The following is a 25,908-nucleotide window of genomic DNA, read 5'->3' as shown; positions in this document are numbered from 1 at the left end:
TGATCAGGCTCTCTGTGGGCTACAGTCAGCTGTTAGTGCAGGGTAATTGGAGGATTTAAAAAATATTCAAAATGCAAAAAAACCCCTAAACTGGCGTTTTAAAATCCAAAATCAATCACCAGAGAACGATGCTGTCTATTAGGAGTCAGTAATATTCATCACAGTCCTTTGTATGATGTTGTGAAGTGTGTTAAAGGAAGACCACAGCTTTGCAAATGTAATCACACGTGTATAAGAAAAACGTGACAGTAAAAAAGCAAATTACTCCAGGGTGAATTAAGGCCTAGTTAATCACTAAATGACATGTACTTAAATTAACACAACAGGAGAAAATGTGGCTTCCATGTGCTCTTTGATTCAAAGGTTTATGTCTTTAAAGCCAAATTTGAAGATCACATTCAAAATCAACCAAAGAAGCTGGTCTCAAAAAGTGATTCAAGGTGAAATCACAGGCTAAACTCACTAAACATGATTATATTATAAAACTGTTTGGTTAGAAGATGAGGCTGGTATCAAAATCTTTATATGCTACACGGTAATGTGTTTTGACCACCTACCCTACCTACCATACATGATGACATAATGCACTTTTTGAAGTTGTCTCCAATCAATTATGGAAAAACCAATGTTTGTTGTTGTTCCTCTACATCATGGACATTATTGAAACCATGGTAACATTCACACATACACAGGACTTTATTAAAAGTGAGATTGTTTGTTAAAAATATCCCGATTCAAATAAAAATGCAAAGAAAAAAACTAACTGTGAGGAAATGTTGGACAACCAAATGCCAACAAACAACAACAGCACACAGTCTGACATAAAAATGAAAATAATGGTCAACACGTTGACGTTGGGAGACAAAATCTCAGATTTAAACACTGAGTTAAACACTGGCATAAGCTGTGGTAAAAGCACAGTTTTCATACAATCAAAATGCTGTTTACGTGTGTACAAAATGCATTTAAATCTACATTTACCAAAATACCCATGTATGTGTGGACATGATATATCCCATGATACTGTTCAAAATTTGTCTGCTGATAAAGAGACACAATCTGACGCAAGAATCTTTTTTTTAAGTTGGAGTAAAAACTGATCATCAGAGCTTAAATGTATTTTTTAGCCTTGTAAAGGTCACGTGGATTTCTTTTCTTGATACAAAGTGCGATAAAAAGCACCAAATTTCAACCCACCCTGTGTACTTTGAGGGCGTGTAACTCAGAAATGAGTCCTGGAACGAAGGTAAAATCTTTGCATGACATCATTGAATCGAAGCTGCAGTTCTGAGGCAGTCGGGTGGGAGGGACTGATTGATTTTTGGAGTGACCCTCAAAACATCAGGAAACTATAATTATTCGTCAATGTCAGACGTCTCCATTTGGACACAAAAGAAAGCTGTAAGAGCATCACCACGACCGCTCTCGCCTGCGACGGCACGCTCGCTGGGTGAGATGAAGTCAGACGATAATTTTAATTCACGGCCTCCTGACTCATCGGCTGTGTCACCGCAGCAGATTGCTATTCTGCAGGCAGAGGGAATAGTGTCTGGGGGGGAGACGGGTGACTCGAAAGCCAGGGAGAAGCAAAAACAGTGTTGATGGAAAAGAACATTGATTTTTTTTTTCCTTTTCTTTTGCACTGTGCTGTCACTGCTGAGATAATCCCAGAGCTGATTATTCAACCGTCAACATGTCAGTGCTGTGTATCCAACAGCTTCTCTTAGCAGCCCATGTCGTAAATTTACCCCTCACTTTTTAAATCTTGCTATATGAGAAAAACTAGCTGCTCTCCTCGCTCCCTGGGATGGGAACGGTTGTAAAAGCTGACAAGCTGACGATGCTTTAAATCAGATGACAAATCCCTGAAGACGAGGATGGGAAGAGGAGAGGAAATTTCTCCATGGACCGCTGTGACCTCGCAGTAAGTAATCTCAGAAGTGTGAAGGTGTGAGGACATGTTCAAAGACAGGGTCCATTACACCATTAAAGATATAGTACAGCATTTCAGGAGCTACTTTTCCATCACAAAGTGGATCCTTATGCTGTTTTTTATTGTAAAAATGGTGGATTCCCATTAAACATGGCCAGATTTTTAAATAATGAGGGCAGCATATGCACATGTAATCTCTGTGAGTGGAAAGCTCAGGCTTCAAATAGCTCTAAACACTCGGTTTCTAACAGTTTATTCTACTTGGTGCTCTCTGTGAGGTCATAAAGAGAGGTTAATCTGAATATGGTTTCATGCACAGAAGCCCCACCCACCTGCTGTTTAAACCTAAGAAATTTGTCTTAAAGGGGGAGGAGCAACAGCTTGGGGCTGCACCAAGGTCCCATAAGATGAATACAGATTATTTTGAACTTTGACTTAACCAAAGGTACTCCAGTGTAGTACGGGAATAAATATATAAGAGCTGGAAAAGTGCTGAGTGATGCTAACCCTTACTCAAACTCTGTTTAATTTAAGTTTCAAGAAAATATTCTCTAATGTCTTGGCAATTTCAGAGCTAAAAGCGACCCAGCCTAAAAAATTATTTACATTTTTCCTCAAACAATGCTTTTCTGCAAAGTAAAGGGTGAACAGGTAGGGTTATTTGTCATTACTGACAAATACTTCAAGTCTTTAACCTGCCAGCTCTGCAGCATGAAGTCCACGTGATGTCCGACTGAGCCCACATGTCATTGTCTGGTGCATTCAGAGTGAGCGAGTGGGCGTCCTGTGTCCTACCTCCTCCACGCTCCAGCAGCAGCCACACTGAATCCAAACAGTCTTTCCAATACCGACAACATGAACAGTCTTAATACCATATCATCGTAATATAACATCTTTGTTTGCTACAGCCCGGATAAATATTAATTCTCTCATTTACTGGCAGCATCGTTAAAAACAGGTACAAGGCAGGATCATGAAGAGCAAACAGAGGATAAAATGAAATCCTACTCCTACTAATTCACATTTAATTCTGAGTTGGACTCTTCTATAACAGCGTCTGCACGAATTCAAGCGTATCCCTGTAAAACCGATTCGTGTTTCTCATCTCACTGCAGTTACAAAAATAGTATAAAAACAGAAATCACACCAATAAGTAGGAAACAACACACAGCCCAGGAGCCCGGTTTTAAGATTACATTGCTCTTTTATGATTTACACTGGAAGAAATTACTTACAGCTTGTAGAGCTTAGAGCTTTTGACAGAGGAACTTTATTATTTTTGATAAAGGGTAAAAAGATATAAAACAACCGGTCATAAATATCCAACATGCACATGAAGAGCCAAATAGAAAAAAATGGCTTATTTGGTCCATTTCCTGACTGCTATAACATTTTTAACAACAAGACCAATTTTTGGTGTTTTAAAATTTCAGTATTACACTATAAATATTTTTGAGACATGAAATATGAACAGATTTCTCCAACTCTTAATTTATTAGTATTTTTTTAATTATTATTATTATTTTTTTTTTTGAGGTGAGGAAGCCATTGACTGGGTGGTTGAGTGGTTGTTGTTTGTTGTTGGCAGGTTATCCAGGTTCCACACCAGAAATTAAGCTTTTAAGAGGTTTAATTGTGAGTCTGCTTCTGGTGGTGTCAAACAGACAACACTTTAAGTACTGCCGACCTACAAAGCAAGGTCCGAGGGAACTTCTCGTAACGGTGGTGCTAATTATTGGGGAATTGATTGGTCAGTAGGTGGTGATTTCTTATCTCAAACACTCTAAAGGAAGATTAATGGGTTAGCGAGACATACTGAGCTAAAGGTTGGATGGTTGGAATCTTTCTACCTGTCTAGATTATATGGCACCTTAAACACCTTTATAATTTAATTTATAGTATGTTTCAGGTGCTACACAGATTCTCTGCTGTAGAGATACATTTTATGCATGATACAATTTGCCACCACATGAGTTTGCATGCAGTAAATTTACAGCAGTGCAAACTCATGTGAATTTGCATGTACTCAGTTAAGGATGCAGAAAATAGATGCGTATATTTTTATGTTTGGTCCTAAAATCTGAAACATAGATTATAAAACTGGTCCCTCTATATAACACGGATGATTGGTCAGTCAATGCATCTGTACTTTGGTTAGGTCTCCGTAGCCCAGTAAGAAGTGAACTCCCTCCATAAGACAGAAAATCCAGGACTAAACCTGATGCTCAGCCCCAAATCCTGCTTCATAGCGCAGGCGTCCGAGTGTTAAAGCGTTTCAGTTCCATTAAAAGGTGCGTTAATCAACTGGGACACTGCTGTTTGGATTTCAAGTCAAAAATGAAACATTTCTCTGGTATAAGACATGTTAGAAGGTTCTGTTCTTGGTTTCCAGCTTTCACGCTGTCCCCTTGTCATCCTGAAGGTGATCCGTCCCTTTCATTTGGACTGTAGCTGCTTTAAAGCTCCTGCTGGCTGACAGTGAAGCCCAAACTGTTCTGGAGGGCACTCAGGAGCAGCTCTGGGCACGCTGAGGTGATTTTCCTGCAGGAGGTCTAAGAGCAGATAATTAGCTTGCTGTTGGCTCATTATCGCAGCGGCGTGTTTGACTACGTTGTTTGATCAATTCTCCCTGGGCAGGAATAATGAGATCCCAGAGCTGGGAGGAAGTTGCTGCTCCACATTGCATGCAGCAGAAACAAACATGCCATCTGTCAGCAGGTGAATCAAACCTGAGCACCGTGGATTACATTTGCATGCAGAAAAACAGCATTCATTTATCCCAGAGGGATTTGTGCCTCACGTTTGACCTCACCCGAACTGCTCTGTCTACTGCTGGGTAAAAATAAAAATCCTCTAAACACTGGGATTCCTTCAGTAAAGGTTACGGTAGCAATCTCCCAGAATGCTACGCAGCACCCTGAATCCCCTGTGGGCTGACGTCCAGCAGTTTTAATCTCACCAGGAGTCAGACGCAGGAGTCGCTCGCCGGCCTGTCTGTTCGAGCTTCTCCTCAGATAACCAGACTCAATTTCTCAGTCCGATGGCAATCTGTGTGAGTGCGGCAGGCCGAGGCAAAGATCAGGTGGAAGATTGCTGCTGTTGTGTAATTACTGGAAATGCTGCGTTTGCATAAATTAGCTATAATGCTGCAGAAGTGATTTGTTTTTGGGAGGATGTGAAGACTGATTACAGAAAATTGCTATAAAACTTCAGCTTTGTGTGTGGTAATTACTCACCGCATTTCTAAAGACCTATTAATAAATCCCATGTTAACTACAGCCATCATGGGAATGTGAAGAAACAACATTTATGTGCAAAACATGCGTGCACAGAGCTCTCTATTTTGATTTCTTAGTTTTTTGCATATTAGCCATATTTCAGACCATCAGATAGTTTTAGTATTACACAAACATAGCCCGAGTAAATACAAAATACAGTCTTTAAATGATGATTTTATGTATTAAGGGGAAAAAGCTATCCAAACCTACCTGACCCTGTGTGAAAAGTAATTGCCACCTAAAGCTAACACTGCCACCCTTGGCAGTAAGAACTGCAATCAAGTGTTTGCGATAACTGGCCTACTGTAAAATGATTTTAATTCGGCTTCATTGGAGGGTTTTGAGTATAAATCATTCTAAATCATTTCAGGTGGATTTAAGTCCAGACTTTCACTAGGCCACTCCACAGCCTTTTGTTTTTTAGCCATTCAGAGGTGGGCTGGCTGGTGTGTCTTGCATGCCCAATCACTGAATCTCAGAAAGTTGATTCTGTTCATCTGGACTTTCTGGAGTTTTCAGTAGAAGAAATATTTCCTCACTCAGCCAGGTGACTTTCTCAGTCTCAGCTGCCTGCACGTCTCCCAAACCTTGAATAGCAACCGAAACTAGCATTTAATGTCATATCTGACTAACAATGAGGAATAAGCTCAGTTTCATAATTGTTAATATGTAAGTTTTCATCACAACTCAAACACTGACAACAATGAACAGAATCAAATATCCCAAGTGCCGTCGGTCTTTAGTTAACAAAGCGTTCATGGTTTCATCAGTTATGGGAAGTCGCCCAGATCCTAAAGCAGCAAACCAGCCCCAGACTATCATCCCACCACCACCATGTTTGACTGTTGATATGATGCTCTTTCATGAAATGCCGGTGTAACTGGAGTCCAAACTTCCAAAAAATGTCAGCTTTTGTTTGTCAGCCCACAGAGTGTTTTCCAAAAGTCTTGAGGATCATCCAGATGTTTTTTGGCAAAAGAAAAACAAACCTTTGTGTTCTTTTTGGTCAGCAGTGGTTTCCTCCTTTGAACTCTCCCATGGATGTCATTTTTGCCCAGTTTCTTTCTTACTGTTGAATCATGAACTCTGAACCTTAACTGAGCCAAGTGAGACCTGCAGGTTTTTAGATGTTCTGTTACTGGACTCTTGCAGTGATTTTGGGAGGACGACCTCTCCTGGAAATCATCATTTAAAAACTGCCTTTTGTATTCAGGAAGGTTATCTTTGTCTAACATTCAAATTTTCTGAGGATCTGAAACATTAAAATGTGACAAATATGCAAAAAATAAGAAGTGAGGACTGTGGTTACGACAAATTGTCTGACCAAGTGTTTGCAAAGTGTTCCTTCTCTGTAGCTCTTCAATTAGACACAGTTTTCAGATACTAATCCACAGATTATTCTTTTTTAAATCCCCAGCTCTGACTTTCATATTCAGAACATCCTCGCTAACATGTTACAAACATCGTGGGATAATGGAACAAAAAGCTGGAGAGAACTCTCCATCCTTCATCCCCTCCCTGCCTCCCGTTGTTGCACATGTGCAGAGGACAGAAGTAAGAGCAGGTGAAGGGTGGTGGGATGTGCCACACCGAACATCTGCCATGTGCTCTTTTCACCAGCGCAGACAGCAGCGCCCCCACCACACAGGCTAAAACACACCAGCGAATGATAGCAGCTCGTGCAGCAGACACAACACGGCGTGGACACGTGTGCTGAAGGAAGATAAACTGCACTCTGACACCGCTCTCGCTTGGAGTTAATTTCTCTCTCGCTCTTCTTCCCGAGCGGCTCCTTGATGACATCTCTGCGTAGAGGGAGAATATTTATTTTCATCGCCTCCCCATCCTCCGAGGCTCTCCTGCCGCTGCCTCCGTCCTAAACCGTCCTGTTAATTGAAGTGGTTTATGATAATCATTAAATTCGCAAAGAACAACAACATAAATATTCTAGCTTGTTCTCGTGTTAACAATCCAGAGAGGAGGAGGATTAAAATGATTAAAATCCTCTTGGCTGAAACACACCGCAGCATCCTGAGGCTATAAAGAGTATCAGGCGCTGCACTCGTGGATTGAAGTAAATCTGCATTAAATGATTTGCCGGGATGTTCACACACAAGTCCAGCTATATGGATTGGCATTTTATTTTTCCCATTTTAATTAACCTTTCAAAATCCACCTTACAGGATGCTCCACATTAAAACAAACACTAGAAACCAAAAAAGTATGGCAGTTTTTTAAATACAGTAATTGGAAGGTTATTACAGTAAAAAGTAAATTAAAAGTGAGGTAAAAATGCAAAACTGTATTTTAACTTAAAGTGTCTGAGGCTGTGCCTGTAAATGAGTCAGCCCTGTTGGACATTAGAAAGAATGTAGGATTAAGCCATTTAATGTCATCACTTTAAATAATTTACAGTCTATTGTTAAGCTCAATATTTCCATTTCTGATCTCTACTGTAATAGCTTTGAATAAAGCCAAATTCTGGCTTCATAGTTCATTTAAATCGATTGGTTTCCTGGCAGCGTCCTGCCGTGTCACACAGTTTATGACAAAATTTGAGAAAAAGCTGTTTTCTCTGTGAAGCACATCACATGGCTGAAAGGCTAATACCTGCTTTTCTTCATGAGTATAATTCAGCATGTCCTTTTTTAAGTGCTTGTATATAATTAACGAATGTGTGTGCACGAACATGCTCGTGTTATTTTCCTCTCAAACACGCAGAATCTCATAAGTTTGGTCAGGCGTGCAGAACAGGATATTCAGGGTGTTCACAGCAGCGGGGATGGCAGCTCCTCCTGACCCTGCAGCTCACTGCTCAGAATATTAACACCGTCTGATTATCAGCAGACTGCAGAGACAGAGCGATTCAGCGTCACGCGCTGTGGTAAACAACTCTGCTTTATGTCACGCTTCTCTCCGTTTGGTTTGAACAGTAAAAGCTTCATGTAAGTGGATAAAACGGGTTTGTTCATTCGAATAGAAAAGGCCACAAGTTCATTTAGCATTAACTGTTTTCATCTGTTTGATTTTAGGATTTGAAAGCACTAATAACTAATACACTATACTGCCAAAAGTGTTCAGTCACCCATCCACCCATCAGTGGATTCAGGTGCTCCAATCACATCATAGCCACAGGCATAATCTAGCACCTTCAGACGGCTTCTACAAAGAACAGGTCGCTCCCAGCTCAGTGAATTCCAGCGTGTTACTACCAAATATTCCACAGTCAGCTGTTAGCAGTGTTGGGCAAGTACTTTGAAAAAGTAATTAATTATAGTTACTAGTTACTTCTTCAAAAAAGTAACTGAGTTAGTAACTGAGTTACAGGATTTTAAAAGTAATTAATTACTTGAAAAGTAACTATTGCGTTACTTTAAAGAAAAATGTTTAACCCTCTGGGGTCCAGGGTATAATTGGCCGTTTTTAACCACTTTTGATTTTACTTCTACTTTTTACCTTTAAAAACGATTTACTTTGCCTTGTTTGGTATCATTCTTTTCAGCACAACCTCAGGTGTCTGAATTTACAGTTATGTTTTCATTTTGACATACTGTATTAACACAATTGATCTAAAATCAGGGAAAAAACATAAAATCCAATTAGAAAAAGTTATATTTTTTACTGTAACAACCACAAACATGTTTATTAAGTCATATTTCATAACCTTAAATGCAAATATAAATTGTCAATTTTAAAATCATATGCACAAGTTTTGCAAACAACAAAGTTATTTGCAGCCATTTACCTTTTACTCTTTTTTTATAACCATTTCAAACTATTTACAGAACAATCAGCTGTTCTTCAATAAGATGCCGCACAAATTATTTGTGCCACTCCAAAAAAATAATTTCTGTCCACTATAAAGGAGAACATCACAGCCTGATACCTGCAGGTGTGACAGCAGCAGGTGTGTCACTCCTGTTTCTACCTGGAGACAGCAGTCGCCTTATTGTTCTGACACACAACACAAAACTATCCACAACACTACACGCTAACTACACAAGACAACACATTAACTACACACTCCAAACACGCTAAACGTCACAAATCTCTCACATCTCAAAACTCGCTCTCTCTCTCTCTCTCGCTGTCACTCTAAAAACTTCCCCCTCTTCCTAAACAACCAAATGTCATGTTGCCATATCAGTTTTTGATTGGTTGACATGATGCATTTTTCCACCAAAACGAACGGGCTGCTTTTTGTTTTGTTTTGTTTATTTTTTTGTCATAAGCAGAGAGTGCTCGCTGCGCTGTCCTTAGACAGCAAACGTGGCGAAATTATTCAGGACAAACACGCATATATATATTGTTTATCATGACTCTGCTTTTACGTTGCCTATTAGCACATTAAATTGTTTTGCCCCCTTAGCTCCAGGAGTTGTGCCAAAAAGTGATCGTCAAGCAACCTTCAGATTAAGCTCAAGAACAGTGTGTGGAGAGCTTCATGGTGTGGGTTTCCATGGCCAAACAGCTGGCCATGGTGTGGGGTTGTTTCCAGGAGTTGGGGTCAGTGAAAAAACTCTTACTGTAATGCTTCAGCATACCAGGACATTTTGGACACTTTCATTCTCCCAGTTTTGTGGGAATAGTTTGGGGGATGATGCAACTTATACACCTGTGGTCATAGAAGTGTTTAAAACAGCTGAATTCACGGGTGAGTAAATACTTTTGGCAACATAGTTCATCTCTACCAGTGAGCTGGAGCTGAAGAAGCCCCTTGGATAAGAGGTAAAACGACCTCACAGACTTAAAGAAGTCCAGTTGTTTTCTGTTTTCAAGCTTTAAAGACGACCGCGAACGACTACGACTGAGAACCTAGAAGAAAAACTAGAACCAGATTGTTTTAGCCATTTAGCTCCATTCACTCCTACTCATTGGAAACTATCTTGTGAGCATTTCTGGTTGAAATGATTTGATTTTCTGCACAATGGGGTTAACAGAAAGTGGAAAGACTCTTCTAGATATGTTCTGGCTTGGCTCTGACTGTGGTCTCTTCATCTTAAAAAGGATTTCTGACTGGTTTATAAACCAGTTATAAATAACCAGCCCTGTTCCTATGAGAGCAGGTCACAAGAAGGCTTTATGGTTGATATTTTTCTCTGTTATGATGATATAACAACTACTGATGGACTGTATGTGTTTCAGAGTTTGCTGATTTATCACACTTTAATATTTTGGTGTTATTCAAAGCAGTTTGGAGTTTACTGAACTATTCTCAGTGGCTCCGTTTATCTATGAGAGTCCTGAGAGTTTTTTATGGTTATAGCAGGAGCTTTTCATTAAGTGCAGCAAGCAATATTATGACATAATTTTCTGCAGCTTATAAAAGCTAGAGAGCTTCAGACCTTGTTGTTACAAATTCCTACATTATTCCACAATTTTGTTACATTTAATGGGTGAAATTTAAGTGGCTTTGGTCTGAGTAAGAGCTAACTACAAGCAGCTCTGTTTCTCTCTTTCAACCATGACCTTGGAAACAGATTTACATTTCTAAAAAGGACGGCTCCAGGTCCATTCATCCTCACGGTCAAATTAAAGACATATTTGTGTGGATGAGACAAACCTGGCACAGTCTCCCCTGCTGAATGAACATGCATTCAGATAGAAAATCAAATCCAACCATCAAGAATACCTTGAAAGTTTCCCGTAGGAGACAAAAAGTACAAACGTCCGAGGTGAGCTGAAGTCCAGATGATGGCCACCAGCTTTATTCAAAGACTGATAAATAATAAGAGGAGCTTTGTGCTGTAGGCGGTGAGTCACAATGCAGTTTTATGAAGTGAAAGGCCACTCACATTATTTCAAAAATAAGAGAGTACAGCAGCTCGAAAACTAATCTGTGGTCTAGTCTGGTGCTGTAACGGGGAAATGAGTCAGATTTCTAGAAATGTTACAAGCAGAGAAATACAGATGGTTGGATTTTAATAAAATATGTTGTTTTTAATGAGGTTTAAGGACTGAATATTCTGGTAAGATTCACAACAGACTGAACATAAACAGGTCTGATGTTCACAGTAAGTTAAAAGCACATCTGGTTTTTGAGCGTCTTGTTTTTTATGTGTCTTACAGACATCATGGAGGTTATATAACATTGCTGCTTACAATACATACATGCATACAAATGAACCCCAACTAGTGGAGCCTGCTTCGTTTTCATGCAGATGTCACTTTCACACTCAGACATCAGGATTCAACACATAGCTACTTTCATTTAGCATTGTTTGCTAATTCGCCTGATTTTGTTTGTTATTATTAAGCCAAAAATACTCCAACGTGCTGTTTTGTTTGAGCAGAGAGCAGACTGTTGAGTTCATTACATTACACTCAGAGGTGAACATTACCTTTTTACCAGGGCCAAGAATTCAGTCAGTGTGGTGTTTAATTAGTTCTCTTCCTTTGCAGAGCCCATTATAATTAATCAGCCTGTAGTACCCCTGCTGGTTTTCTTCTTCTTTTTTAAACCCTAAATAGGGCATCCAGCTATAATGATTTCTGTCAGATGGTGTGTGTCCTGCTGCATTCAGACATTAACGTAATTGACATGTGCTCCTGTCCTTTGACTCTGGAGAACCTGGAGCTGCATGTGAAGGTCAGTCTCCTGGGACTATAAGAAAACCATATATAAAATATTAATATATAATAAACTTAAATGTTCTTTGTTGCTGTTTCTGTTGAGCTGTCATGGTGGAGGATTTCCTTCAGGACTGCAAATGCACAGGGTCAGTGCAGGTGAGGGAGTGAGTGGGAAGCTCTATTACTTGGCCTTGGTTTAGCCTCATGGATGACATGTTGTTATAGAGATTCCTGTCCTAATTGCCTCCATCCCTGAGGACACTCCAGGTGGAGGAGGGTGAGAGTCAGTCAGCGACAAACATAAGAATAAACAGGGTGAGATTTAAAATCTCCTGAGAGAGGATGTAAGGCTCCAGGAGAGGAGGGAGTGGATGGACAGAAAAATACAATTATTAGATTACCAATCTAATTAGATTATTAGATAACATACATACACAACCTTTTTAAATGTACAATGGTCAGTGTATGCATCCACTGAGAAAAGTGGTCAGGCCACAAGTTAACAAAACAAATGAAAAACCTAAATTTAAACATAAACAATAAACTACATATTTTTATTTTATTTTGAAATGAATCAATCTTACCATTTTTACATAAAAGAATGAAAATAAAATATTTTCTTCTTCCTTTTGTTGAACATTTAAATAACCGCAAAGATGAGTTTTCAGCCCTTTGCATGGTTTATTTTTTCTTCTGTAAATTTAAATTACCTTCACTGTTTATCTATGAATATATCTGAAATAACTGAACATGAAAATGAAAATTAATTCACGTATGTTTGCAGGCTCATTGTGCCTTTTAAATAAACACTTCTTTTATTTATAGCTACACTTCCACAAGGCAGTGAGGTGAGGTCATAGTGCTCCTCAGCTGTTAGCCTCACAGTTTGACATTTATCCATCTTCAGCTGCAGAATCAAAGCAGTGGATTAAAAGCTGCCGTCGGCCTCTTTCTTCATATTCTTATTTATTTATATCCACTGGGAGGTAAGCAATGCATTAATGTTTTTGTTTTTTTTATGTGTATGTGTTAGCCCCCGTAGGGAAATTACTCCTCTGCATTTAACCCATTCACCCAGTGGGCAGCCACCAATGCAGCGCCCAGGGAGCAGTGTGTAGGGACGGAAACTTGCTCAGGGGTACCTCAAGGTAGCCGCTCAGTGGAGTCGAACCCCCGACCTTCCAATCATGGGGTAATCACTCTACCTACTGAGCTATCCCTGCCCATTAACCTTTACTTTGAAGCAACTTCTAAGGAATGTTTTCATAATCACCTTTTCAAGAGTTTGGTTGTCCCAAGATCGAGGGTCAATCTCCATTTTTTCTTTTTTAAAGCCAACCTCAGGCTAACCTATTCTGGATACAACTAAAATAATAGAAATGACCATGATGATAAATGCAGAATGGGCCAGAAGAAATACTTTAAGAGAAACTGGTTTGTGGTTGGCCATCACTTATTCTTCTGCAGCATCCTGGTTAGTGTGGACGTGAAATTCCCCATTAGATTTATAAGGTGCGCACACCAGTCTGTTTTATTCTTACCACTGTGAATATCATATCAGGGCATTCTGAACCAACTGACTTGTGCAATCTTCAGCACACCAAATTTCTGTATATGAGAAAAGAGTTTACCTCCAGGTGAAGCAGAGAAAGTGATGACAGCTTTTGGAAGAGAGAAGTGTGCATCTGCACAATTCTGTCCGAGGAAACCAGAAATAGCACAGCTCTCAAAAATGTTTCCACTGGAGTGAGGATGGTTAATACCATGCAAAAAAATGCACATATAGTTTACAGTAAGATATGAAATACAGTAACATGTTAAAACCTTCATGTTTCCATTTAGTATTTAGCTTTCCTTAGGTGTGCCATCATTTTTTAAAATTGAAATTCTGAGTATTTTGTGGCTTATTTTGTTTCCGAAAACTAAACAATCAAAATGCAATAAAATAAGCTGATAGTACCATTACTAGTGCTACAGATTCATTTTGACAGCATGTGTTGTGTTTTCTTGGGCCCAGTAGTAACTAAAAGCCTGTAGAGAACTTCCACTTATGTAAATGCCCCCCCCCCTTCCTTTGCTGATTTTTAAGTAAAGTGACTTTGATGTACGTCAGATGGGTTCTTTTGTTTGTCCACACTTCACCTCAACAACACTTTTATAAAATTGATCTTGCTGAGTTTTTGGTATAATCTAGTGTGGTTCCCCAGCTGCACCAAAGCCGATCAGCAAGCACTCCAGCGGGTGGTGAAAGAAGCTGGCAGAATTATTGGAACAAGTCTGCCAGAGATCAGCAATATCTTCCCCACTCGCTGTCTGAGGAGGGTGCACAGTATCCTGCGGGACCAACATCACCCTGCGCGCCACCTTTTCCATCTGCTGCCCTCAGGGAGAAGGTAACCATATCCAACTTCTTAATAGCAATGAACTGGTCTGCATTGGTGCATCATATCTTTATTCTCTTCCCCCTCCTGCCCCCCCTCTTTCTTAAATAGATAACTATCATATCTGATATATCTCACAGTACAATAATATTGAATGGGTTGCATTGTTGCACTTTGTCATGTTTCTCAGGTCTTTGTCTGAATTTCTACGAACACTACTTGTCATGTTCTCATGTTATTGCTAAGGATTGTCTTATTGCATTGGAGTCACACTGGGTTAAATATGTACACTTGGGTTTTAAGGGGTATTTATTATTTTCTTCTTTTTTTTTTTGGGTTGTATGGAAGCCCCAAACGCAATTTCATTGTTCTTGACAATGACAATAAATAAATACTAAATCTTGCTAACAAAAAATAAATAAATAATAATAATAATCAAGTAACATTAAATTGCTTATCTGCTAGAAAACTAAATGGAAACAAGCAGCAAGCCCTGCTCCTGCACCTACATCTGTAAACTTCAGCTCCTTAACCAAGTCAGTCAGAGAATATTATTTTCTGTGGTGCCTGGGACATGATTGGTTGCAGATAAATTACTCTCTCTTTATCCACTCGATGTGTTTAAAAGACGAGGCCATTGTTCAGTGAAGGAGATGCTTGGACCTATAAATACAGGGCTGTCACATCATCACTTAACAAGCACATTGTAACCTTTGTGTTTTTGTTTCCACCATGAAAACATGGATAGGGCAGAAGACAGAATACAGCCAGAGGATTTTGTTTTTCCCCCCCAAACGCAGGTGTTGCCTCCTGGTGGCCATTAGAAAGAATGCAGCTTTAGGAATTCACTTTTCAGACCACCAACCATTTCCATCTTCAATGTACAGTCTATCAGCTGGAAATAAGTAACAGGGAATGTCACAGGATAGATTTGACAGGAATCAACTTTGTAATAAGAAAAGTGAAAAAATTCTCCCCTCATAATGAGTTCAGATTTAATCTTGGACATAAAATGTTTTATTTAAAAGGTTAAAAAAAAAAAAAAGTGTGTGTAGGGCATACATCCATGTGTTAAAACATGAGCAGACATTCATCATTATTCTGCTCGTTTGTAGATAAAACGCTGTACTGACTCACTCCTCTGGTTGAAGGCTGATGTGCAGCATATTATCTAAAAGCCTGCTTTTCATTAAGGTTTAGAAACTCTTAATCGAGGGCAGGTGCACCTGCAGGCCGAGTCCGAGTGTAAGCAGGTGTAGTAAAAGCATCAGGGGTGGATTTCCTCACAGTGGTCTCGTGGCATTTACAGGAAACAGTCCAATAATTCCTTTCAGCTTCCCTTTCCACCAAAAAGGATCAGACATATCCAGCACCTCAATGACGTCTCCTGCGTTGAAACCAAGCTCGTCGTCTTGTATAGCAGGGAAGTCGCACATCGCCATCACTTGAAAACAAGACTTAGTCTGTGGGAGGAAAAACAAACACTGATCAATACCCGACAGACAACTTCTTGATGAGGCTTGCACAGTTTAGGCTGGATGAGGTCATCCCGATCAGCCCTCCTGTGCTGCATCTACACTTCGATGGTGTTCCACATGTTTAAAGTTGTAATGTTTGCTGGTGTGATCACCTTATCAAAAATATCTAATTAATCAAAAGGCAAGCTAACAGAGTTTGAAAGTGCACGGACTCTCTCGTCCTCTCAGGTTAATTCCATAAAGTGAATTGACTTGACAGCTGCAACGCTGGAATATTTGAATAAGCGAGATGTGATATGCTGGCACCATTTTAACTTTTCACTGCGCAAACAAAACAACCAACATGTGACACCACCCTGTTAAGTGAAAGGAGTGAGAGAGATGCCTGAAACTTGTATCTGTGAGTCTTCCCTCAGTTACTGGCTGGTTGGTCACATTAGACGGTGGTCCCTCCCTGAACGTGCATTTGCTGGATGTCACTTCCTATCTAAAGGGAATTCTTCCATCCTGCAAGTGCTCCTCATAGGGTATCGACTGGTCTTTACCTTAAAATGTAAAGCACCTTGAGACAACTGATGTTCTTGGACTATTTAATTGAAACTGACTGAAGCAGCATGCCTCGTAACTTGCTTGTTGTCATAAACTGCTCTTTAAATCTGAGGTTTTCAATAAAAGCAATCATGTCTCACTGGCTGATCATCGGAGGGGCCGCCTTGGTCCAGGCTCCCATTGACGTTGAGGTAGATTATCCTGCTTTTGGAGATTGAGTTGGTTTTGTAGAAGTCCACCAGTTTGTTCAGAGAGGTGAATTTTTCGCTCCACAGGAAGTAATGACCTCTCTTGTCCCTCAGCAATCTGTAATGCATCATGCCCTGCTCATACCTGAGAACAGATTTAAGAGTCAGAATAACTTTATTATAAATCACTCACACCAAGTTTATTATACTTAACGTTATTTCAAACCTAGTTTCAGTTAAGTAACAGAAACGCGAATAAAAATGATGCTAGTAAAATGCTAAGAGGAAAAGAACACAGGGAATGGCTCATTGGGCTTGGGCGAATGGTTGACATTTGACTACATAAACCTCTTTAGAACAACTGAAACAAACAAATGTCTTTGAACTGAAAATAAAAAATTGAGAATTTATGAACTTTAAGTCTGTCTCACAACATTAAAAACACATTTCAAAATTATACATCCTTATTAGAAAGTTCTGGCTGGACACTGAATGGAAGTAGTTAAAGTCAATTTTTGTGTGTGCAGACTGCAACAGACGTGAGATTTTTGCCAGTTTATCAAAGTTAATCACCATATTATATGAACCAGATTGCACACAACGGCCAATTTGACCCCATTCAATTGCAGACTAATAGCAGACTGACTCAGTTTTATTTCCATTTTAACACCGTCTTGATGTATCAGAAATGAATTTGAAGATGGAAACTGCGAGTGGCAGTTCATAGCAAACAGAATCATTTTCTTTTTTACCACCATTTTCCCCAGTGTGACCTTATCATAAACGCCTTATGAACTGTATTTATTTCTCCCTTTTAAGGCAATAAAAAGGTCTAAATGATCAGGTACAATGTAATGTGTGTAATACTTAGTTGGGAGACACACTTGACTCACTTGACAGAAATGCAGAAGTTTCCGGGGCTGGTCCGACACCCTCGGATCACAAACTCTCCCACGTGTTTGTTCATCAGGAATTCCACTGCATCTCCACGAGTGGCATCCTCCCGAAACCATCTGCAGAAACAGGTCCTGTGCTCATGACTATCTGATGCAAACATGCAAGTACACACACCTACCAGCCAGTGTTGTAAAAGCAAAACTATCCTGCCTTTGGGCCTTTCCTGTACGATTTTAACATCTAAATTTGGGCTTTTTAAGACCTTAAATGAACTTCTAAGCTCAAAAGTGTGAAAATGTTGAGACTTTTCAGGTACATTCGTGTTACTGAAGGAAAATGTGCAGCTGACTTTAGGGCATCTTCTTCATTCCTGCTTTGTAGTCATTTTAAATGGTTTGCACACAGAATGAAAAGGATTTCTGCTTTTGCAGCGGATTATTGTTCATCTGTTTCTTACCTTGGAAAATGAATGTCAAGGAAGTTACGTGGCACAAGCCCCTCCTGTCCATTCATCTCTGCTTTACACCAGATGTTGTCATAACGTATAATCTGTCCAGATGCGAAAAGATAAAACTTCATACAGGAGTATCAGATTTCTTACTTATATTGGACTGCATCACATTTTAACCTCCCATCCATCAACCCACATATTGAGACAACATCCCAGACAGTTTTTAAATTTAACACAGTCGGACATCTGTGGGAGTGACGTCCGATTGCTGTGATGAAAGCAGGGAAAGCGGTTATTATTATCGGTTGCAATAAAGGGGAAATTGTGAGTCACAAGCTAAGCAGAACAGAACATGATGAAAAATAACAGGAAAAGAAACAAAACCACAGTTTAAACTGAGAAGCTGGGACAGACTGGAGGTAACCTGTAGAAATGAAAGTCACCTGAACTCTTTATTGGCCAGCAGGTGGCGATTGCCATGGTTTCAAACATGCAACATACATCGACTGTATATAAAAGATGGGAGGAATGCCGAGTTAGAATTTAATGCCTCTTTTCCACTAGCACCTACTCACCTCAACTTGGCGTTTGGTCATTTTCCATTACAGTTAAATTACCACCTCTGTGTTGGTGGTGTTGTTATAGCAACCCGGCCCAAAATTCCCATGACATCATGTGACACGAACAACATAGTAACTGAGGGAATGCGTACCATGTGATGGTGTACCTGTTGATTGTGTGCAGCCATTTTCATTGCCGGGTTTCAAAAGTATGGATGGATATCAGGATGGATGGATGGGGTTTCAAAAGTCGTGAATGAGGCGCTCTCATGGCTAATCCAGTGATGTCACTCTCTGACCAATCAGTGGCATGCAGTTTGCTGACAGCACATTTTCAGCTCAACTCACCTCACTTGGAACCCTGGCTGAGTAGGTATTTTATTAATAAATAAAAAAAAAAAAAAAAAGGAATACTACCAGCTGATGGAAACCCCTAAAAAATGAGTCGTACATACTGACCAGTGGTTGTTCTTAGTCACTGGGTGGAATTGGTCACAAAGAGGTATAGAGCTCTTCACTGAGTTGCTTTGGTTGTTGTAGTAACCCACAGGTTGGCACCTCGATTGCAACTTACCTACAAATACTCACCAACTACTCATGAAGCAGCTGTGAAACTGGTAAAGGAGAGAGTTTGCCTTCAAAGTAAAAGCTGCGCCTGTTAAATGGGTTGCTTGTAGTGCTGAGGCACAACCTTTACTATGAAGACAAGCACAACAGCACTAATGAAAACTGTGTACAGCTGAGTAAAGTTACGCACTGACCTTGACTATGTCGCCCTGTTTGAAGCCCAGCTCATCATCTGTTACTGCATTAAAGTCAAACTTTCCTTTGGCTTCCATTGGGAGGGGCTCAAGCGTCTGAAAGGTTTAGAAGACTGCGAACAGAACAAGCGGCTCAATCAGAGAAAGGTCTCCAGTAAATAGTCCTCGATAAAAGTCTCAACCCAGCTGCATTTCTTTATATTGTCTTCAAAGCACTCAGACTTTCTTATAACTTTTAAAGCGGTCTTGAGCAATAGGTTCTTCAGGCTTTCTGAAGGTTTTTCAAAATTTGTCTTTTGACATTGGCTGCTTTTACACTCACTTCCAGTCTTTTCTTTTACCAGTTTCAAAGGAAAGTTTTGTTTGCTAAGCCACTTAATGCTAACCCTATGAATCATTCAAGTATAAAAAGCCTCCTAACTCAAGAGGTTAGCCAGTGTTGTGTCTACAACTAACAGAAAACCTAGCAAGGAACCAATTTTAAATTACATCTTTAGGAACTTTGTTACCAGCCACCCGTCTGAAAAGCACAATTTGTTCCCATTTCTTTTGCTGATCTATTAACACAGTTTGACAGGCATACACATCCCCCAACCGGTTGAGGCAGATCGCTGCTCTTCCATGAGCCTGGCTCTGCCAGAGGTTTCTTCCCATTTTAATTTCTCATTGCCACATAGTGCTTAGAGTCATTTAATTGTTGGCTTTTGTCTCGCAATTCTTTGAATTGAACAAGCGATTCCTAAAAGCATATCTCAGCATTATGTGCAGTGTGGCCACTTTGATCCACTTTATAATACCAGCTGGGATCAGCATGACAGTGATCCCAAACACACCACCAATGTGGTAAAAGCACACTCTGATAGAGGAACACAAACTCAGTCATGGATCGGCCTCCACAGACGTCAACATCATTGACAGAGACCAGAAGAAAAGGCAGAAACACCCAAAGAAGAGCTTTGAATGTCCTTCAAGAAGCCCGGAGAACTACACATGAAAAAGAAATTACCAGAAGGCGGCCCAACAGAGTTCAGGCCGTGCTGAAGAACAATGGTGGTCAAACCAAATATTGACTTCCAAACTCATTAAAATGTATAAACCGGTTTTGTTTTATATACTGTATGTTCACATATGTTTCCACCCATTTCCCATCAATCCATGTCTGGGAGACCTGCTGTAAATAATTAAGATATTTGAATGGAAAAATGTAAATGAACATCACTGATTAGAGGATGGCATGGTGGTCAGCACAAGGTAGACAAGTTTGTTATTAGAGGAAAATCTCCAATGAAAACCTCAAAAAACAAACAAATTTAAAAAACATATTTAAATTCAGTAATTTGCAGAGTTGTAAAATGCTCTTCATACTCCTGCGTCAATCGCTGCACGTCTTAAACTTTTCCAGCTGTTGCTGCTTTTTCATTAAGGTTTAGAGGTTAAATGGGGGCTAAATATTTGTAGATTAAACCATTAACCCAAACCAGTGGGCAGATTGATTTGAACCCAAGAACATGAGTGGACAAACTTAGTTGGGAGCTTAAAATAGAGGTGACAGAAAAATACCATAGCGCAAACAGTCCGCATGAAGAATCAGTTAAACAAACAAAAGTCACTGACTGTCATGGCGGCAGCCACACATGGTCACCTACCTGCACAGGTTTATTTCATTTGCAGCCACTCAAAGTCAAACTTTTACCATCATGCTTTTAACCTGTTTAGATGACGCACACGCTTTCAGCCTGCAGGGTTACACAGAAATTATTACATTCTTTGTTTCTGTGAGTTACCAGTGATCTGTGAGGTCATGGTAGGGATAAAGACCTTTGCAGGTGGCATGAAAGGGCGTGGCTGCTTCTTCTTCTCCTCCTCCTCTTCCTTTTGGCAGTTAGGTGTATTACTACCACCTGCTTGTGGGGAGTGCAGGTGCAAGGATGTGACCTGTAGTATATGTATAAGGAAGGCTTCAGGATCAGTTAAGTAGGTTTCTTATGTTTGTTTGGTAACATTGTGTTTCATATAACTGAACCACATCCCCCTTTTATTCATTTACTTCATTTTTTGTTTGCTTTTCATTTTTAGCTGCTGTAATGAAAGAATTTCACAACCTTCAGATGAAAAAAAGGATATTTTTTGTTCATTGTTCATTGAACATCAGGCTGTAAACCCACATCTGACCTCTGAAGATGCTGCTGTGATAAAATTATGCTTCGTATTACATTATGGACAATTTCATAGCAAAAAACAAAAAAAGTCATAAATAACATCTGTCTATTGTAAAGTGACTATTTGGACTATTCACCCACAGCCCAAGTCTCACAGCTCAGCAGCCTCAGACTGAATTTAGATGTTTTTTCTGAAGCTTCTGTTTAAATAATGTTGAAAGGACCCGAATGAAGAAAAACAGGAAGTACAGAGCAGGGTAAGTTTTGTTGACCAATCATTTTTGTTAAAACAAATTTTTGTTTTTTGCTGACGAAAACAAGAAGATAACTAAAAAAATGTTCTGACACTTCAGTCAGCAAATAAGAATGAGATGAAAATATTTTGTAGGGTGAGATCCAATTAGAGCTAATTAAGTGGTATAGAAAGGCGATTTGGAAGTAATCCAATCAGGAGTAAGCTCCTTGTGCAGTAAGGTTAGAAACTGTATAACTAGCTTCCTGTTTCTCATAAATAGACACGTGGACATATTTTGCATTTAATGTTGTGCAAGATGTTTTCAGGGGAAGCCTCCCAAGTACAGACGTATACACAAATACCTTTAGATGTAGTTGACGAAATCTAAAAGCATTTCGATGTCTAGATGATTGAAACTAAATAATAAATGGCCTGTATTTGTATAGTGCTTTACTACTCCCTAAGGACCCCAAAGCGCTTTACACACTCAGTCATCCACCCACTCACACATTGGTGATGGCAGCTACATTGCAGCCACAGCCACCCTGGGGCGCACTGACAGAGGCGAGGCTGCCGGACACTGGCGCCACCGGGCCCTCTGACCACCACCAGGAGGCAACAGGTGAAGCGTCTTGCCCAAGGACACAACGACCGAGACTGTCCAAGCTGGGGCTCGAACCGGCAACCTTCCGATTACAAGGCAAACTCCCAGCTGTTGAGCCACGATCGCCACCATGAAACTAAATGTTGAGTTAAAGACTGAAATCGAAACTGTTTAATTCAACATTAGTTTAGAAGCTCCAGTCAAATCTGAGAAAACTTCAGTTTTACAACTTCAACCCAAAATAACTGAACTGCTTTTGTTCCTCCCCTACTCTGCTTACTCACTTGTAGAATATTACAGTTTCAGATTTCCTTTTTAGTAGCACATTGCCCTAACGTCTAAGTGTTTTAGACTCCTTTAGAGGAAAAGATAACCCGAGTGTTGCAAATGGCACTGACAGGCAAACGTCTTGGAAGCAACTACCAAAGCATTACTTTTAGGTTTAGACTGTCACGACAGCTCACCAAGAACGCAAAACTACACTAGTGGTGGGGCTGCACATTAGCCTTACATATGTGCACTCAGCTTGGACTTCCAGCCTCATTGTGTACAGTGGAAATTTATGCACTCATGCACCATATTAAAACCCTTTTGAGTTGCAGCTTGAGGCAGTTTAGTTTGCCAAGTTCACTACAACTATCTGTTTAAAGTGAATGCAGTTCTTCATCATTGAAGGTTCTCAGAGAGCCCAAGATCCCCCTATTAAAGAAGAGCAGCAGAAATCTGACAAAGCAAACACTGGTGGGAGGAGACCAGTTAAGTAGGTTTAAGTTTCAACAGGTAACAGACCGAACTCTGACATGTAATTGAGCCACAAGTTGAGCTGGACTGATTTGCGATCTTTGTTTTAGAACCAGCCACCTTAGTAAACTCCAGGACTCAAGCAGATTAGTGGTGTAAAATTATTTATTAGTCAAAACAGACAGTCCATTCCATCAGCAACATGGCCACAAATGATTCCACAAGCTTTGAGACAGGTCTGGCATTTCTAGCATGGTCTCTTTCTGGAGCCATCAAAGCAGTTTTAAAGCCGCTGGTATCTCAGTTACATGCAAAGTGTCTTGTAGCAGCAGAGTAACAAACCAACCATGGAGGAATCTGGAGTTCCTCATGCCAGCCGAGGAGGGGTGTGGAGAGCCAAATCCTAAGGATCTGGTTAAGTGCCTAAATCCTAACCAAAGAGGAATAAGAGCCTAATCCTAATCAAAGAGGACTCGGTAAGTGCCTTTGTTCAATAAAGGAAGAGTCTAGACTAACTCAACCTAGAGCGATATGTAGTGCTAAAAAAATACAATTTCCTAACCAAAGAGGAATAAGAGCCTAATCCTAACCTAAGAGGACTCGGTAAGTGCCTGAAACCAACCACAGAGTAGTTGGAGAGTATTAAGTGCTAAACTTAGAGCTCCAAACCTCGTCTCCTGGCTGAGGAAGGTACCTCAAGTTACCGATACCAGAAAAACCTTGTATGTAACACGCGATCATCTGATAGAACGCCATGACGGCACCCTGAATGATAACATGCGGTTCCTGTGTGGGAGGCTCAGGAAGCGTCCATCTCTGCTCCTTTGTAGATAGAAGCTGCACTGACCCAGTTGCCTGGGGAAGTCTGAAATGCAGTGCAGACAATAGCCATTTGAGAGCCAGTGGACCTGGAGTTGTATGCGCAGGTCTTGTGAAAGCATCACCGGGGCTTTGTCCTGCTTTAAGCCACCTTGATGTGCTAGTCCATCGCCTGCACCATGGACGCCATCTGTGGGAAGAAACAAGTGTGATGTATCAAACCAGGATCTGTTAAACCATTGAGGCTTCAGTTTTTAAACTCACTTGACAAATGCAGAAGTTTCCAGTGAAGTTCCAGCATCCTCAGAGCAAACTCTCCCATGTTTGGTCTTCAGGAGCTCCTCTGCAGCGCTGCAACTGCTGTTCTGTGAACCACCTGAACACAATCACAAGCCTCAGCCTTTAACAAACCAGTTTACAGCCAGTACATTTCTACTTGATAATCAGCATTTAGCCTCTTACGCTGGAGTTGGCATTTCACTGTAGTAGAAATCTTTCTCGTCTCTTCGTCCATTTTACACCAACCGTCTTCAGGGCTTGGAGTCTGCAGAGAAGCACAAAGAGTCAGAGATACAACAGCAGCGAGTCCCCAATTTATACACTGATATTCAGTGCCTCACCCTTTTTGAAGCTGAGCTCATCATTTACAGTGTAAAACCATGTCCCCCTCTGATTTTATCTGCGAGCCAATCAAGCATCAGAAAGGTTAAAGACGGCGACGAGAAGAGGTGCCATCAGGGAGGGAATCCTCCATGAAGTGCTTCACCTGCAGGGATAAAAGAGTCAGATATGACTGTTCATAACTTAGCCAGAAAACTATATTTTACAGGTATAGCCACACATGCCCACGAGAACAGATTAGGCCCAACACGTCATCTACCCACACAGACGCACTTCATTTGCAATCAGACACTTAAGCAGTTAGAAAATTTGACTTTTAGTGAGCCCACCTCCCAAAAACTACATTTACAGAGTCAAACAAACAACTCAATTTTTTTTTAAAACTTACCACCACGTTTGCAGAAGTGGCTGGAGGTGCAGACTCTCCCAAATGACACAAAGGGAACACCTGTGAGCTGCCTGAGACCCCTTAAATCCTGAAGCCACCTTATTGGGTCAAACCATGTGCTGCATGTCATGGGGGTGATTTGGGGTTTGGTTGGCGTCATTGTCTATTTAGTCATGAGCTTTATTTTAGTGTATTTGCCACTTGTGTGTTACTTGGTCTAGCCAAACAATTATAAAGCAGGTGTGCTGATTACAAACACGACCTTTTCCATACCAGCTGGTGGCGCTAATGCACCATTTTGTTATTTGCCAGTCGCCAACAAAAATAATTTCTTACGTCCACTTTGTAAACTTATAAATATCGATGTAAAGTATTATAAAATTACCTCACAAGAGCAGATATCCCACTTTTGATATATTTTTCCTACAATTTAACCAGTGAAGTGGATAGGAGAAAAAAAAAAGAAACCAGTCATTTACTGAGCATTGCTCCAGATAGCAAGGGGCGTTTGATCCAAACTGGACCCAAATCTGCAGTTTTCTATGGGTCTCATAGTGTTGACTGACATCATGTACTCAGGATGAGTCTGCCTTCCTCAGCACAGGTGCATAAATCACACTGACAATGTGAAAAACTCACAAAAACTCACAAATCAAATGTGATACAGGGTTATGAGCTGTAAGCATATATCTGATGGTTTTGGAAATGTTTGGGTAGAGAATGGGACGTATGACCTGTACTTCTATTTCGAATCACTTCTACATATCCAAATCTGGCTGTTTAGTAAAAGCTGCTCTCAGTGACCAGTCTGCAGCCTTTTTTGTCCTTTTTGGTTAACTCAGTGTGCCGAGTGCTGTTTTCTGGCACCAAACTAGAGGATTTTGTGTTATTTAAGGTGAAACTCTGCACACGTCGCCCTCTCTGTGCCACGTCAGCCTGCCATCATGTGCGTTTGCCAAGGCCAGCTTTGATATTTTCCTCCAGTGAAGTTCAGCAGAAACAGAAACTTAGATGTTTATTAATTTATCTGCTTGATTAGTGGACTGATCACCGCTCTGCGGGAGCTGCTGCACTTCAAGCCTCAGGAAACAAACAGCTAATCCATCTCTGTAAGTGAAATTTAGTTATACTGAATTTGTGAGGCAAGAAAAATACTGCCATTAGTCTCACTGTCAGGAATAATTCAGCCTTTTATTGTGGTCCTGCTGCTCAGCTGCTGCTGGCACTAATTCATGCCCGAGCATAATGGACTCATGAAATACACCGGATGCTTCCAGAGACAGCAAACAACA

General features: G+C 40.4%; 2 protein-coding genes across 2 annotated transcripts; both read right to left on the bottom strand.

Annotated features, from left to right (window-relative positions):
* Positions 1-15,217: 15,217 nt before the first annotated feature.
* LOC146711938 (GRB2-related adapter protein 2-like) lies at positions 15,218-18,361 on the bottom strand. The gene is made up of 5 exons (XM_085455475.1): positions 18,304-18,361; positions 17,735-17,826; positions 17,274-17,393; positions 16,333-16,525; positions 15,218-15,628 (listed from the first exon to the last, which is right to left on the bottom strand). Exons 1-5 carry the CDS (start codon positions 18,322-18,324, stop codon positions 15,449-15,451), a joined length of 606 nt encoding a protein of 201 aa, XP_085311601.1. The 5' UTR covers positions 18,325-18,361; the 3' UTR covers positions 15,218-15,448.
* A 4,588-nt stretch (positions 18,362-22,949) lies between these two features.
* LOC146711937 (uncharacterized) lies at positions 22,950-24,659 on the bottom strand. The gene is made up of 5 exons (XM_085455474.1): positions 24,617-24,659; positions 24,228-24,373; positions 24,070-24,151; positions 23,872-23,983; positions 22,950-23,797 (listed from the first exon to the last, which is right to left on the bottom strand). Exons 2-5 carry the CDS (start codon positions 24,249-24,251, stop codon positions 23,431-23,433), a joined length of 585 nt encoding a protein of 194 aa, XP_085311600.1. The 5' UTR covers positions 24,252-24,373; positions 24,617-24,659; the 3' UTR covers positions 22,950-23,430.
* Between the last annotated feature and the right edge of the window lie 1,249 nt (positions 24,660-25,908).

Source organism: Copadichromis virginalis, linkage group LG4, assembly GCF_057382275.1.
Source record: "Copadichromis virginalis isolate Kocher_CV1m ecotype Utaka linkage group LG4, C_Virginalis_male_GT1.1, whole genome shotgun sequence".
NCBI lineage: Eukaryota > Metazoa > Chordata > Actinopteri > Cichliformes > Cichlidae > Copadichromis > Copadichromis virginalis.
Note: the sequence above shows the minus strand (reverse complement) of the source record. Positions and strands in the feature narration are given on the sequence as shown.

Coding starts and splice junctions, on each gene's coding strand:
- LOC146711937 (XM_085455474.1), bottom strand. CDS start 24,251: ATGATGAGCTCAGCTTCAAAAAGG. Junction 23,984..24,069: donor AGTGAAATGCCAACTCCAGC/GTAAGAGGCTAA, acceptor GATTGTGTTCAG/GTGGTTCACAGAACAGCAGT. Junction 23,798..23,871: donor GAAACTTCTGCATTTGTCAA/GTGAGTTTAAAA, acceptor TTCTTCCCACAG/ATGGCGTCCATGGTGCAGGC.
- LOC146711938 (XM_085455475.1), bottom strand. CDS start 18,324: ATGACCAAACGCCAAGTTGAG. Junction 17,827..18,303: donor TGACCAAACGCCAAGTTGAG/GTGAGTAGGTGC, acceptor GCATCTGGACAG/ATTATACGTTATGACAACAT. Junction 15,629..16,332: donor GCCCCTCCGATGATCAGCCA/GTGAGACATGAT, acceptor TTCCTCCCACAG/ACTAAGTCTTGTTTTCAAGT.